Source organism: Etheostoma spectabile, chromosome 5 (genome assembly GCF_008692095.1).
Source record: "Etheostoma spectabile isolate EspeVRDwgs_2016 chromosome 5, UIUC_Espe_1.0, whole genome shotgun sequence".
NCBI lineage: Eukaryota > Metazoa > Chordata > Actinopteri > Perciformes > Percidae > Etheostoma > Etheostoma spectabile.
This window is the reverse complement of record NC_045737.1, coordinates 25,949,927-25,966,841: the sequence shown is the minus strand read 5'-3', so window position 1 is coordinate 25,966,841 and position 16,915 is coordinate 25,949,927. Positions and strand designations below refer to the sequence as shown.

Below are 16,915 nucleotides of genomic sequence, written 5' to 3'. Positions count from 1 at the left end.
TTGAGGTCAGGAGATTGTGAAGGCCATGGCAAAACACAATTGAAATATGTGTGGCAGGCCAACTTTAATCAACCTTATTCATCTATAATAATCCATCTTAAGCTTGTTTGTAACTGTATTTGCTTCCTGTCATGTTATTTGAGTGCTAGAGTTTGCAATGTACAGTTTCACATTCAATGCATTTCCTTTAATACACGTTTAAACAATGTATTGCTCACTATGAAGAGTGTTGATTGTGTTGGAAGCAGTAAGGAAGAGATTTGACTGTCAGATTTCTTTTCCTGTACTATCAGTGTTTTTGTTTTTCAGGTTCTTCACTGTGCCAGAGAGGATGTTATATCTGATGTTAATACAAAAGGGTAGGAACAGAAACTCCAGTGTGAATGGTGGTGGTTTTGGTATGGTTTCAAGCTGCAAGGAAAATCCTGCAAATCAGGAATGTCAATGTGAGTTTATAGTTTGACTCATTACAATATTTATGCTCCCCTGTTGTCTTCTCTTCTTGACTGAAAAGCCTTGAAGTCTTATCTTGTGCATAATTTGACACATATCTTCCCAAATTATAGCTTGTTTGGGATATTTGAGTCTCCACAATACATTTTGAAAGGTTGTGTGAGTTTGAAGAATGTTTGGATGCACATGTTTATAATTATTGACCCACATGGGATTGCACAGTGGTTAGTAATGAATCACATGAAATGTGTCTTTCTTAGACATGTTGAATGTGTAGTGAGTGGCCTTTGATGATGAGCTTATTTTTTACATAACTTACATGCAGTGATGGTTATGTGTGAATAAAGATGACTTTTGGTTTCACACAGGACACAAACACTATTCTTCTGGGTGGGAGTCTGTGTTCCATCCACTCCCAAACTCTTCCAAACGCAATAGTAGTAACAGTGAATTGAGAGCAGCCTCAATAAACACACAAGATGCCAAAAAAATACATGATTTCACAGTTTTAGACTGTATTTTATTTAGCGTTAACTGGGTTCTTGTGCCCTATGAAGTATAGTTTTGTGTTTGATTTCTTAAACCCCCCTTGGATCTGAGAAATTATGCACAAAAACTGCACAAGACAGATTTCTCTGGCTTAAGTTTTCAGTCTCTAGGGTAATTTTGAAACACTTGAAAGGTGACTGTTTTTGTGTCGCTGTGAATTCCAAGTAGTTGTCGACTATTCACTGGAAACCTCTACTTCCTCCCAAACCCCTCAGCTAACTGCTTGGTTTGTTCCATTCTCCTCCTCTTTATCCTTCTCTACATCCTCACTAAATATACTGCACTCAAAACTATCAAAGTTTCTAAGTATTATCAGTAAAATGTAGTTGAAGTACTTAAAGTAAAAGTATTGGTTTTGCAGTAGGTGGGCATTTCACGCTTAGTGTTTTCCAATTTATATAAGATGTTTCTGGATTATAATTACTGGAGCATTCAATTTTTTTTCAGTTGTTTAAACATTCATACTGGTACTTGAGACACAATGACAGCAACCTGTGACATATGTCCCAACCCCCTGTCCCGCCCAATTCTGCTAAAATACATACAAATTTCCTGCTTTACACTCAGATTGTAGTTCTACATCAACTTTTTTTCAAAACACTTCCTACAATTCTCTACATTTGGCACAACCTACTATCCACTCTGACTCCTCACATGGACAAACGCATGTTGCACAATAAAAGGCCACAGATGAGCTTTTCTGTTCTTGGCCTACAGTACAGTACATTGAGTACAGTAAGAGGAGGAAGATAGGAAAGCGAGAGAGACCAAAAAAATCTGAGATCCAGGCCACTTTTGTCTGACAGTGAGGGAGTTTTGGGTAGAGAGTACAACCAAACTTGAGAAGCCTTAAAGTGACATCTATGACTGCAATCCCCATACTGTATGTTTATACCAATCCTGCAAGCTATGGCAGATGCACCTGCAGATAAAGCTATAGAAGCATTTTCAGGGCTGGGTTCCCCATGCTTGGTGAAAGTTCCCATTTTGTTGGTTCAGGGGGAACATTGTCTGTAATGTTGATGAAGTACTGTGGCCAGACTGAAACAGAAGACAGGATACAGCCTATTTGTGTTCCTGTTATTTTGTCCACACCATGAACCTGCAGAGACATGTCAGTACATTTAATTATGACCACTGAAATGCTCCTCTTTCAAAGAATTATGCTTTTGTAAAGCATTAACAATATTCTAATTTGAAGACAAAAAAATTCAAAAGCCTTTTTGCTTTTTTAAACTTCTAACTTGTGTTACCTGACACTGTTTTTCAGATTTCAGGGTGGGGGGGTGCGGTCCTCGCTAGGTGTGACCCCTCCCCCTGCATATCGGACCAAAGCTTCTTCCCATCGTGTCCTTGTAAGGACTTAACGGCAGCTGAAGATCCACTAAATGACACACCTGCTGCTAGAGAGGGGAAGTTAGATTCACTGAAGTCTGGCTAAACTCTGGGTGTTATATGCAACAAAATGAGGAAGTGTTTCTTTAAACTTTAAAAAAAAACGTATATAAAATTAAAATACTTTAGTGAGCTCAGGAATACTTTAACATGTTGAACGAAAACCATTCTTCAAAATGAATATTTTAACTTCTACTGTTCTTGTTTTACTCCTACAAGACTGGAAAAGGAGTTGTAATTGAGTAGTTTGGCTAAGGCATTGTGCTGCTCCTTTCCTTATATGGACATAAGTGCAGATAAAATTCAATCACAGGACATACACACCTGCTGCTCCTGCTGTGCTTGAGATGTACACACAAATTATACTTTTATTTCCACAACATTTAGCCAAAGGATGCACGTAAAAATACGCTCATAAAATAATGCAGGATTCCAATTGTGCATCAAAGATAAACTGTGACTTTACTCAAGTACAATTTGTAGATATTTGTACTTGAGTAGTTTAATTTTCTGCTCCTTTCTACTCTACAGTTCAGATATTTATGTTTTTATTCCACAACATTTATCTGAAAGTAAAAGTTACTTTGCATATTAAAGTTTAAATGCAAAATAAATATATGTTGAATTTATCAGATATACATTCTTATAGATTATGATAAGATAAGATAAGATGACAAATACCTTTTATAATCCCCTGGGGGGAAATTTGGTTGTTGCAGCAGTAAAACAAAAACACCATGCATAAATAGATACGTACAGAGAGTTACCTTATCGTGAGCTGCTAAAAACATTGTTGTAATAATTAACAATTATGTCTTGCCTCAATTTACTGTATATAGTCAAATCATCATACATCCTACATCGTACTACTTTTGAGTACATTTAGCATTTTTGATGGCAGAACTTTTACTTGTAGTGGAGTATTTTTACACTGGGATATTGCTGCTTTTACTTTAGTATCTGAGTACTTGCTCAACTACTGAAAATATGCAACACCCAAATCCTAACATATAACGAGGTGGGCGGAGGTTTGGGGATTTGGAGGCATTGTAACGGTAGTGTACTGCATTTAATAAGAACATTAAATTAAGTTTAATTATTAAATTTGAAATACTGCTCAACGCTTTTGAGTAAAAGTCATAATTCACAATGAAAATGACAGAATTTTACTGTCAGTTCTTGTTTTGCTAACCAAATTGAAATTCTGAATGTAGCAGTTTTAAATGTTTACATGTTGTCTTGCTGCAGAATACAAGACATACAGGATTTATTGCAGTGAAGTCACAGCACTGGTTAGACTCGGCATGCAGGTTTAGAGCCCTGACCTGAGATCATAGCACTGGAGTCAGGCAGCGCCGACATTGTCCACATTCTCCGGCTGGTTCAGGCCTGTTTAGGTAGACGGAGGACTGTCAGTAGGTCTTCCAAACCACACACTTACTCTCAAACTAATTAACATGCAACAAAAACAAAGACTAAAAAAACTTCCCAGCTGGACGGGAATCCTCCATCTGTAAAAAAATAAATAAAAAAAATCAACATGCAGAGACTAGAAACCCGCAGCAGTCTGCCTTTATCTTTGTCACAGTTTTGTGGTAATGCAGAGGAAAATCAGTCTGAGAAGTAATGAGAACTTACTGACTGACAAGCTGATTTACATGCTAATAAAGTGAAACTAATGACTGTATAAAAGTAGGAAACAAGTCATTCTGAATTATAAAACATGTATGTAAAATGGTTGGCAATAAGTCTTGGTGTCTTTCTATTAACTTTGTTTTCAGGTATTAACGGAATTTATACCTGTTGCCCAATTGTTCAATTAGCAATTGGAGCTTTAGCAATAAAAGGGCCACAACAGATCTCTTCAGTTGGAAGGAGAGAGGCAGGAGGAGTCTAAGAAGAGGAAGACAAGTAAGAGTAGGAGCAAGATCAAGATGAATCTGACTCTGGTGAGATTCAAGCCGTTTGTTCTAACAATGAGGGAGGCTGAGCAGAGAAAAAAACCAAACGTGAGCAACTTCACAATAATGTCTATGATCGCATTCCCCATACGCATTTACTTCTTCTACAAGCTATGGAAGATGCTTGTACATATATAGCTGTGGAAAGTGTTTATATTACATAAACGTATACAGTGTGCTTTTTAATTGAGAATAAAACAGACGACTGTACAAACAAACAAGTAAGGGTAACTCTGACCATGCAACGGGCATTCATATGCTGAGTGTGCGTCAACCATCGTTTGTTTTTTTTTGGTCATTTTAGGCCTTTAATTGACAAGACAGCTGAAGACATGAAAGAGGGGGAGTGACATGCAGCAAAGGGCCGCAGGCCGGACTCGAACCCTGGAACGCTGCATTGAGGAGTAAACCTCTATCTATGGGCACTCGCTCTACCAACTGAGCTATCTGGGTGCCGTGCTGGTTAGATTTTATAGTCATGACACTCAGGTGACGTTTATGCAAGGTTGGTATCTGATCTGAAGGACAAGCGACTATGGAAGGGAATCCATGCCTGAAAGGAAACATTTAGAACAAAGCAACATGTTGCTTATTTTTTTTTCCAATGAAATAGCTTTTTTTCTTTGTTGTATTCATCACCTCAAAACTGAAAAAAATCCTCGTTGTTCTTAGTGTTTTCTACAAAGCCCCCTCCCTCCCCCAATTTGGCTAAAGTTTAGATTTCAGTGTCAATATGGTACTTTTTTTGGTACAGATTCAAAACTGCTTTAAACAGCCTACTAAATAAAGTGTAAGATGTTCAAGTATTATTATATAGAATTTCTAAAGAGTTCTAAAAATGTGAACTTTTGAGAAAACTTGTCAGAAATTTGCAGCAAGGTTGTTTAATCGTTTCCTGCCAGCTCATCACTAACTTTTAAAACTCCACTTTTACAAAATCAAGAGTGCACTTGATGTGTGATGCAGAGTCTCCAGGTTGCACAAACTTTATTGGCACGGATTTTAACACTTACGTATATGTATATTATGTATGATAATAATACAGGTCTAATATGTGTATGTACGGCAGGTTTCTCTAGATGTTTATGTCACACCGAGACAAAAACTGAATATATTGCAGCCCTCACTGGAATGATAGATATTTGTTACGTCATTTCAAACATGTTCAGGCAGAAAATAAACAAAACTGGGTAAAAAATCAATTTCTGAAGAAAGAAAGGCATTGTGATGACAGGCAGATGTGGTTCAGTGTGGATGAGTATGAACAATACATCTGTGTATTTTAATAAAACGTGACCGTAGCAGTTTAGTTTTGAGTTATTTCACAGCATACAACTTAGTAACTCTTTCATGTATAGTGGTCACCAATACATAGCTAATCAAAAGCCGTTTCCTTATATATTCATCCCAGTACAGTGGACCCTCGTCCACTGCATTTTATTCATTGGTTTGTTAAATAGCTTACAACACTGTTCTGTTGAAAACTCTTAACACATGCCATCCACCGGAGTGGACATTAAATAATTAAAAACTCCTTAACAAATGCATGTATATAAAAAAAATCTAATATTGTTTCATGCCTAAATAGGAAACAAAAAAGTCAGAAATCCTGACTACGGTTGTCATGAATCATGCATGAATTAAAACCGAAGCAGTTGCGCTGGTTTGTACCTGTGCAGGTGAGTCTCAGGTGTCTGTCGGTGAAGTCTTGCAGGTGGTTTATTAGCTAAAACGTGCTTTCATGGGTCCAGGTCAGCAGAATCCCTCAGGTTCTCTCACTTTGAGTCCTGATTGGCTGGACAGGCATCTGTCAGGATGCAAAATCATGGATTCCACCGTAGCAGGACACGTCGGACAGGATGGGTGAGTATAGAGTTAAAAGGCTTCTGTAGAGGTGTTGGCGGCTTCTTCACTGAACTTACGCAGTTGACAAACACAAGTCCAGCTGAGACTGATGAGAATGTTCTGCAGGTATTTGGTCATAAACCAAAGTATTGGTCACGTTAAAATATTGACCTGTTGATAGCGCTAGATGAAAAGTCAGTGGATCACTAACGTTATTACAATTCAACCTGAGGGGAACATAAATTATATTTCATCACAATCCCTCCAATAGTTGTTGTTGTTGTTGTTGTTGAGATATTTCATACAGTCATAAATGTCAAATGTCAAGGTGCATTTATTAATTTACACCTTTCAACAGCAAGGCAATTCAAAGTGATTTACATGAGACAGGCATTACAAAAAGATCCAAAGAATGTATATAAAGACACATTCAAATTAGATTAAAAAGGTTAAAATAAAAAATAAGTATAAGGAGGAAGATGATTTGATCAAAAGCACCAGTACAGTAACATGGACCTTGGTGGTGTGGAATGTACAGAACAATACTGCACAAAACAGTATATACTATGCAGTGTAACAACATGTAAAATATCACTGAACCAATAATCAACAGAAAAGCTCATGATACTGAAATGAATGCTATAAATGACAGGAATAATCATTATATGTGAAATGCATTTAAACTGCAGTAAAAATAATCAGGCTGTAGCTCATTAAACAGGAAATACAGACTGTAAGAAAACATCTGAGGATATAGACAGGTAACCCTCTTGTTGCTTTAAGCACTCTAAATATTTTGAGATATTATATATTAAAACACACAAAGGATGACACATATAATTTAGGTACTGTCAACCAGCATCAATTACTGGCTGATTACTGATATTTCAAGAATACATTGGTTATTCATCCTGACACAGTTTGTAATGACCACTTGACAGAACAGAAGGAACTTGATATGAAACATAAAAATACTTAGAGTAACAGGATTGACTGATGTGTAAACTAATGTGGTTATTTTACTTTGAATTTACGTTAGTTAGCTGCAGTATTGGTCAGACACCTTTGTAAACAATAAAACAACATTTGTGGCTTTCCAGACACCATTAAATGTATGGGAACAAAACCATGTGATTGCTTTAGCTGGAGTGAAGAATTCATGTCTGCCCTGTCTGGCAGTGAGAGTAATTATACAAACACTCCTATGACATTCTAGCTACTGCTCCGCTACTATAGTTTCTTGGCTGGGTTCCTGCCTCTTCATTCTTTTTTTCTTTTCTTTTTTTACAAACTTTATTGAGATAATTTTACAACACCCTACGACTTATGTCTAGAATTACAAACACACCAGGGGAACTAAACATTATATTAAAAAAGACTTAATGTCAAGTTATGTCTTGTTAAGCTCACACAGGTTATCAGAATCAGAAATACTTTATTGATCCCCGAAGGGAAACTCTGTGTTGCAGTTGCACAAATATTATAAATGGACAGCTTGGTAGTTGGTACATTCAGATATCTCTCCCTCCTTCCTGCCCCCTTTAGCTCTGTCTGGTTGATGTCAAACATATCCTTAAGGTGCTCCAGAGTGGGCATGTCACCACAGACACCACTCTGGTATACTGAGAAATACAGAGAGCTTTCCATGGCACCAAGAGGCCATTGTATGAACCTTTTTTTGGCAAGGGCTTGAATGTGACAGATGTTAATTTTTGATTGTAAAAGTCCTGCACTCTAGCTTTAATAAAAAAAAAATATATATATATATATATAAAAAAATCAAAATATTAGAATTGGTGTTGTTTGTTCTTTGCGGCCTTATTGAATACTGTTGAGCATTATACAACCAAGTGATGCTCAAATCCAAAGGTTAGTGGAAAGGTCAGAGGATGATACATTTATCTTTGTATTGCTGTTTTAGTTCATTTATTTCTTGTTCATGCTTTTTCTTTAAGTTCTCAGTTTCTTCTTTCAGCGCTTTTTCTTTGTGACTTGAGAGTTTTTGTAACAGAGTGTAGTCTTTGTCATGTCTGTCTTCTTTCTCCCGCATCTGTGTTAGATGCCTTAGCTTCATTTCCTGTATTTCCTCCATGTGCTTCTCCACCAACACTGTAAAGTCCTTGGTGTATTTCTTTCTGAACTCGTTGAACTCTTCGGCTTGTTTTCTGGCCTCCTCTTCATATTTCTTCTTCATTTCCGCCAGCTTTTTCTCATAGTTTATCTCTAATTCTTTCCTCTCCTTCTCCTCCTGTTCTCTTCTGTTCCGATCTTCTTCTTTTCTTTTAATTTCATGTTTTTCTCTTTCCTGTTCATATTCTTCTTGGAGCTTTTTAAGTCTTGTTTGCTCCTCATGCCGTCTCTTGTTGTTTTCTTGATAAGTTTTGTCCCACCATTCTTTTCTTTCCTTCTCCCAGTCCTCTTTTTGCTTTTTCATCTCTTCTTTACTCTGTTCCAACTCTCTGTCAAGTTTTTTTTCCCAGTCCTGTCGTTGTTGTTCCTCATCCTTTTTTCTCTTTCTGTCCTCTTCTTCTCTCATTTCCTGTTCTTTCTTTCTCCCCTCACGTTCCTTTCTGATGTTTTCCTCCATTTCTTTAAGTTGTTTGACTCTCTCTTGTTCAATTTCTGCTTTCTGTTGTTTCATCCTTCTCTTCACTTCTTCTATTTCCTCCTCATGTTTTCTCTGGAGCTCCTTCTTCTGTCTCTGCATTTCTTCTTCTTTCTCTTTCATGATCCTATCCACTTCCTTCTGTATTGCTGCCTCGGCCTCCTGGAACATTTCTGAAGTGTAGCAGTTGCCGCCGTTTTTCTTCAGCATTTTTTTGGACTTCTTCAGCAGCTCTCTGGCTTGATTCCGATCCGTTTGATTGTTGTTATTGAAGACCTGGTATCTTCCTCCACAGTCATGTATCAGTTTTTTCAAAAAGTCATCACAGTCTTGTATGTAACTCTCAATTGTATTGTTTTTCAGATCATCACCTCTGGTGAATATAATGATGATGAAATCTCCTGAATTCTTGCCAAAATATTTCTTGATCAGTTCCACAGAGTCTTTTTCCTCTTGTGTGAAGCGACCGATCTGCAGCACAAGTAAGAACACATGTGGTCCAGGAGACAACATGCTGATGCATTTCACAAGTTCATGTTGAACGTCATCATTGGACACTGTTGTGTCGAACAAGCCGGGAGTGTCGACCACAGCAACAGATTGTCTATCAATCTCGCCTGTTGCTTTTTCACAAAACTTGGTCACAGACTTTGAGCTGGGTACAGATGTAAAACATTCTTTACCCAGAATGGTGTTTCCAGTTGCACTCTTCCCACTGCCAGTTTTTCCAATCAGCACAATTCTGAGACACTCTCTGCTCTGAAGGGTGTCATCAGTTCCCATATTACTTTTATGTTTTAAATCCCTCAGTTCAGCTTTGAGCCTTTTATTAATGTTCTCCTGCTCTTCAAACTTCTCCACCTGAACCTTGGCAAACATCTTCATTGTGAAACATCTGGATTCTTCAACTCTCATCTCTTCCACAGTATCCAACAGCTCTGGGATCTGCTGCCGGTCCTTGATGTTGAGAACAACACATCTTTCTCCACAGCTCTGACAGAGCACCTGGATCTCCCTGTTTTCCTTAAGAAACTTAACAACATCTGGAGCTGTGGGATCTGTCTCCACAGTGAACAGAATCATGGTGAAGTCATTGACTGGAGAGCTGAAAGTGTTCTGGATGGTCTCCAACTCTCCCTTGTCTTCATCAGTGAGGGGGCCCACAGGTAGGACCAGGATGAAGGCATGTACGCCCTCAGGATCACAGAGGGAGATACACCGTAATGATTCCTCCATCACTACTTCTTGACCTTCTCCATACAAGGCAGGCAGCTCCACCAGGGAAACCCAACGTCCACACACCTCCCCCTGATGTTTAACACACTCTGATGAGTTGGAGACTGAACGAAGCTCTGTCTGTCCTAAAATGGCTTTGGCTGCTGAAGTCTTCCCTGCTCCTCTCCTCCCACACAGAACCAGGTTTAAAGCTGGCCTGATGTGTCCAGATGTTGGTCTGGTGGTCTCTTCAGTGAAGGTGAGGAAGGTTCCTTTGTTTTCATGCACAATCTTCTTAATCTTCTGCAACAATGATCTGTGGTTATCTTCAGACATGCTATAGTGTCTCCCTCCACAGTCTTTAAGGAGTTCTGTAACACAAACACTCCTTTCATTCCCCTCATGTGTTATGATGATCATTGAGTACTTAAAGGAATCTTGACCAAACAAATGTAGGATGGACTTCAGTGTTTGTCTATTCTTCTCAGTGAAATCAGATGGTTTCACTAACAGCAGGAGGACATTTGGTCCAGGTGAACAAAGAGTCACACACCGCCTAACCTCTCTTCTCACGTTCTCCTCAGACAGAGTAAACATGTCTGGAGTTTTCACTATTGTTAATGGTGTCCCTCTCCAATCTTCAAAGGTGGCCATACTTTGCTTGATGAAGTTATAAAGCTTTTTCTGTTTGTTCTCACTTTTTCCCAGAAGCACAATCCTGAATGCCGATGCTGTAAAACAACAGAGACAAAGATAAAACAACTCAATATGAGGCTAAAATCCTTTACATTGCTCACTGTACGTCATAGGTGCCGATTTATGTTTTCCTCCGTGGGTGCTTGTAGGCGCACGTCCCTTTAAAAAAAGTAGTCGAAAAATGTTTGCATTTACACAAACACACACGCCTATTAACTCCATAATAAAGCCGTAAAGTAGCCTAGGCTGTCTTTCAACTCAGGACAGTGCCACGTCTCACGAATACAGATAGGATCAGAGATGAAAAGTTTAACTGACACGTAACCACAATCAGCTTCGTGGAAAATTAAGAGTCAATGGAGCGGGGGACTGCGACATAACCAATCACACTATGACAGACGCACCACTTAGCACCAACTGCAATGATTAATTTTAAATTGATGTAGCCAACTGGCAGTCTGGCACACGTGGACGCTCAGTGGGTGCTCAGTAATATATATATATGTCTATTTTCTGCATGTATTATTTTCAAGCTGTGGACATCGCTCTTTTGGTTGCATTCTGTTTGTGTTTCCTCCCTTCCCATCTTTCCTATCTGCCTTTTTTGGCACTGGGAGACGTTCTTATGTTCCAGCGTTTTGCCTGTGGTTGTGGTCGTTCTCATTTGCTAAAATAATAAGCATTTGATCACAAAACAGGAATGAACCCAAACACAGCCCACAATTCTGCACAATAGCATAGCAATAAAATAAAAGCATTTTATCTAAAATAATTTAATTTTAATAATGGCGATGTGCGCATGTAGTCAACTAGTCGATTAAACATTGCTACCCTTGCAAGTCGGCACCAGAAATACTAGTCAGTTAAACTTTTTATTACTTTTTATTAATAATGTATTAATTTACACAGTCACATTTAATGAAATGTTGATATATGCTGTCTCTCAGATGTCATAGCGTGCTTCACTCTACACACTGCTGAAATGTTAAAATCACCAAAACCCTTGGTGTTTTATTTTGAAATAGTTTTCCTTAGTAAAGTATCCAGCTGCAATGTGGCTTTCCAGTGTTTGATTACCTACCTAGCTTGACCTGCACCATCCTTTTGGCTTCAGTGCGGCTGTTGGAACTGATCGCTGACGTTCTAAACCGTAATTGTGAGTACACCAGATGCGCCATGCACAAATCTTTGATCCATTTCACTACACTTTTAACATATTAACTTTGTCTGTTGGGTCCATGAATGTATTAAAAGAACGATTGGGTCCAACAGAACAAAGTAAACAATAATCAAACACAATTAAAAAGATTTTTTTTTAAATATAATTTTTTTTTTAAAGAAACGGGCTCCTTGTGTAGTATGAAGCCAAAATGTTGACACTATGAATTGACCCGGAACATTGCCCAAGCCTGGAGATGATGGAAGAGATGTCATAGAAAGACAGACAGAGCGACATCCACAGCTTGAAAATAGTACATGTAGAAAATAAGAAGACACACACAGACAGACCCAAGACGGGACCAATCACACATGCAAACAGAGACAAACGGAAATATTGGCTGTAACACAAATTCACCGCATGGAATTCAAAGACTCAGCAACGCTGAGCCAAGTGTCCAAAGTCTATGTTTGGGTTCAACCCTGTGAAACTATGCCACTAAAAATCTATCTTCAAATACATGATTAGCTTTGTGATGAATTTACTTACTGTCAGTTGCAGGGGTTTTCTCCGAGAGTGAAAATTGTGCAGTGATTTTGTTTAAGACTTGCAGCCCTGTAAAAAGAATTTGTAGCTTAATGTTTTTATTTGATCAAGGAGGATTTTTGTGATTAAGGGTTTCATAGCTTGGTCAGAAATGTTTCTGCACTTACCAGCAGCTTTAACAGCATCTGTGATGGGAGTTTGTTTTTCCTTTTGTTTTGGACTTTGATGATCAGCTGGTAAAGTAGATGTGGTGTCCTTAAATACGTCACAGCTCACATGCTCTCCATTGTTCTCCTTTGCCGTTTGACCCAAGCGTGTTAACAGCTCTGGAAGTTCAAGGCCCTTTCGCTTCAAGTATCTGTATCTACATTTGATGATCATGTCTTTTAATGGAGGGTGTTCCATGTATGTTTCCATTAAACCTGATCTCTCTACTCTGGTTGTTGATATCAGAACCAATGAATGATTATATGACCCGTCACTAAACTTTTCAAGGACTCTGCAGAGCTTCACTTTGTGTTGCTCAGTGAAGTCTTCAGGCTGTAGAACCAGCAAGAACACATGAGGTCCAGGATCAGAGAGTCTCACACAGTTTTCTACATGTTCTGTCAGTTTTTCTTCAGAGATGTTGGGATGCAGCAGATCTGGAGTGTTGATGATAACTATTCTTTTGTCCTCCAACTGTCCTCTTTCTCTCAGACAGTGGTCTGGTTCATCCTCAGTGTTGAACACAGTCTCTCCCAGTATGAAGTTCCCCACTGAACTTCTCTCAGACCAGCTGTTTCCCAGCAGAACAACCCTCAGCTCTGACACTGAAACACAGAGATTTAAAAAAGGCAATTTGAAATTACATGTCATTAAATCATTAAGCTGACGCTTTTATCCAAAGCAACTTACAATTGCTATATATGTCAGAGGTCATACACCTCTCGAGCAACTAGGGGTTTAGTGTCTTGTTCAGGGACACATTGGTTCATGTGTCACAGTGGGAAATCAAACACATATTTCCCACACCAAAGGCATGTGAGGCAACTAAATGCAGACTTGCATGTATTAATTTATAGTTTCATTGGTGTTTATCTTTAGGGGTTTAGTTGCTTACTTACAGATTTTACATATGAAATATTGTAAACTCAGATACTCACTGTTAGGTGGCAGCCAATCATAGCTCCTACAGCGCTTCAGAGGATACAGATCATCTGTGATAGGAAGGATTCATCTGTTTACTTTATCACACGTGGCACGAACACCGTCACCATCTGTTTATTATTTTTATTTAATTGCCCTCTTTTCCTGTTTTTGAGTGATACATATAATTAATAGTAGCTGCTTAAAACCAGAGTCAAGTTCCCTTTATGCAAAAGCCCACTTGGTCATTTAAACAAATTTTGATTCTGATTATTCAAATGTCCCACGCAGTCTTCTGAAACTTTGGACAACATCTTAAAGCGATACTTTGCTGATATTCAACCAACTTGAGCAGCAATATGTTTTTTCCTACACTGCAGTTCACATTCTTCGTCTGCTTCAAACAACAAACTTTTGTCTTGTGGTGATGATGACAGGTCATTGGTATATTAAAAAAAAAAAAAAAAAAAAAGGGCTGAAACCTGCTGCAATACAAATACCCTACCTGCTTAGACTGATACTCTGACAGCTCAAGTTGATCAGTAGACCAAATGATCAAGTGATATAAAATTTTATCCCTTTTTTTATAATTTTATGTGATCAGGCAAGTAGTCATGGCTTTTTGCAATCTTTCTTATGGTAATTATTGCAGCTACACATCAGAGACTCAATGCTTTAAAATAATATTACAATCACACATGTATGTAATACTATATGCAATGCAGCAGATTATGACAAAAACTGATTTGGCAATGAATTCAAACAGCACACTGGCTTGTGTTTTATCTCCACCTAGTGGGAATCTCTTGGCAGAATGCCAGTCATCGACTGGAAAGACAGCGGTGTGGATGGCTGCAGCCTGGAGCGTCCCATGTTATGCCGTCCCATCTCATGCCGAGGCAAGTCCAACAGTAAATTCAGAGGATCAAAAATATGAAAATTGCAAATAATTTTCCAAATGGAGTAACTGGTAAATTCGTGACCACATTTGTTGCAATCAATTGAAAAACGTTAAAAACTGTTAAAGTAACAATTTTAGCCATACACATAGTTTGATGATTTCTGGATGTTATTACTGTTCCCTGATGTTAACGCAGACTACTTTTGATGAAACCTGCATCAGCGACGCAGCCATTTATGCCAACTAACAGCAGGATATCCTGAGGAGGGATAATGATCAGCACACACAATAACAAGAATACAAAAAAACACATGTTACACTCTTTCCAAGACTCCTTTTTAATTATATATTCTTTATTGTTTTCACACTTCACTGAGACATTGCTACAAATACAACTGCTTATCAGCATGTCGAGAGGGCTTAAAACCGGAGGCTCCTGGTTGCAGCCATTGAAGGAATCTTTTTTTTTAGTTTGCCTATAATCTGCATTTATTTTATTTTATCGGACATATATTTTTAAATATTTTATTCATTAGCATGATAATCACCGCAAGCTTATTTTTATTCCAGATGCAAGCTTTTTATTTTGAAAAGTAGAAGGATGACACCAGGCAAGACAGCATGAGATGGGACGCTCCAGGCCGCAGCCATACACTCGGAGGAAAGGCAAGTCAATATTTCTTCAAAGGCAGGGATTTTTATAAATTGAGAAATGAAACAAATCATGATTTTCTTTCTGTATGTGACAGAGATACGATAAGATACCAGTGATAACATGTGATGTAAAGTTGAAAAGGGACTATGGTCCAGCTGTGGGTTGTATCTCATCTAAGGTTTGAGGACACATCCCTTTAGTTATCTGTATCATCTGTAGATGGAGAGAGAGACTTTTATCCAGAGTTATAAAGACTGACTGGACTTACCTGATGCTGCAGTCGCCATAGCCTGCTCTGCTGTAAACATCACTAATTCAACTGCGGCATTATGAATCTAAAGAAAGAAAAATTTAGATTTAAATTATTTCACTAATTAACACCGAAATGGTTACATAGGAAATATTAGTACATTGTAGTTCTATAGATTGACCTTTTACTGAAACCTCAGCCACATGAAGACCCTTACATTTGGTTTTATAAACATCAGATCACTGTCCATATTGATAATTGATTAGATTAGCATAGTTTTGATATGATTGGTTCATGTTAAACGTGGCTGAAAACAAATGTTATTTTTATCACCTGACCATATCAATGGCCATGTAGTTCTGGCTGCTAAACAAGGTGTATTGTAAATGTAGTTTCAATTTCACCTCGCGATATTACGTTTAGCTCATTTGAGGCTCTTGTGTTAAAACCATCTCGATCAACTATAACTTGCTTGGTCCAGGGCAACAGGCTCCACCTTGTGGTACTCTATAGAATGGCTGGCTTTTTAGTGGGTATTGAAAAGTGATCCGGTGTAAAACGCCCTCATACGCAACTGACTCGCAGTGCCTAGGTACGACTCTCAACAGAGATGGCACAGAAGTGAGGCGCATCACTCAGTAGCTAAAAGAGAGCTCAATAATTATAATAATCATCATCTTGATGGGTATAAAACATGTACTGTAGCTATATCCGCGATATAAGTCATCGGCTCTCAAAGTAATAAGAATGGTCTAATAGGAGTTCACGCTGAGTCTCTCACAGCCTAAAATTGCTGCACAATCACAGTGAAACTACAGGCAGATACCGAGAGGATTGACTTCCTCGTCTTAACTGAAATGGCGTCTCAACACTTCACTTCGGTTTAATTTTGCCCATTAACCATTTGTTGCAATTGTCTCAATAAATCTCCTATTTTCAGAGTACAGTATAAGACAAAACATATGAAATCATTACCGGAACACAGAAGAGTAGGCCTATACATTATCTCACAAACTGTTGGAGGAAAGACCGTTAACTTGGCTGGGCACAAACGACATACACATGTCACATCTTAACACAGTAAACCTACATTGCTCCCACATATATCTATTATTATTATTTTATTAACTCCTTAACCAAACTCATATTTTTATTTTAATAACCTTTTTTTTCGTTTACCTTGTTTAAGTCGAGTTTACTTACCTGCTGGACTTGTTGCTGCGAGTAAAAGTGAAAGTAAAAAACGGTCAGTAGGGAGTGGGAAAAGTGTACCAGGAGCCAAAAATGTTTTAAAGCTGTACAGGCAATTGGATGAGTAGGCATATTTACTATTAATAAGCTCTATGTTGTATATTTAAAGTACACTGTGTGTGCATACAGGCACATAGGTATGGGATAATGTAGAGTTCAGTTCTGTCTGGGTTTTTTTGGTACCTGCAAATAATAGCATTTTGACAAACATTTGACAAAGGTTTACTATCTGTTACCTTTACAAATACTAGACTATTTTACAGCAAGTAACAATAATTTGCAGTCATGCACTTAAGACATTTGTAT

The 16,915-nt window shown here is 38.2% G+C and overlaps 2 protein-coding genes across 2 annotated transcripts in view; both read right to left on the bottom strand.

The window, feature by feature from the left end:
• Positions 1–6,075, bottom strand: part of LOC116689954 (actin, non-muscle 6.2) — a 30,321-nt gene extending 24,246 nt beyond the window's left edge. Inside the window, exon 1 of the mRNA XM_032516695.1 lies at positions 6,030–6,075. The gene's annotated coding sequence lies outside the window, so the exon portion shown is untranslated. The remainder of the gene's footprint in view (positions 1–6,029) is intronic.
• Positions 6,076–8,085: 2,010 nt separating this feature from the next.
• On the bottom strand, positions 8,086–16,589 carry LOC116689404 (GTPase IMAP family member 8). Its single transcript, XM_032515934.1, has 6 exons — positions 16,562–16,589; positions 15,377–15,443; positions 13,570–13,623; positions 12,592–13,236; positions 12,428–12,493; positions 8,086–10,754 (listed from the first exon to the last, which is right to left on the bottom strand). Exons 2-6 carry the CDS (start codon positions 15,414–15,416, stop codon positions 8,086–8,088), a joined length of 3,474 nt encoding a protein of 1,157 aa, XP_032371825.1. The 5' UTR covers positions 15,417–15,443; positions 16,562–16,589.
• Between the last annotated feature and the right edge of the window lie 326 nt (positions 16,590–16,915).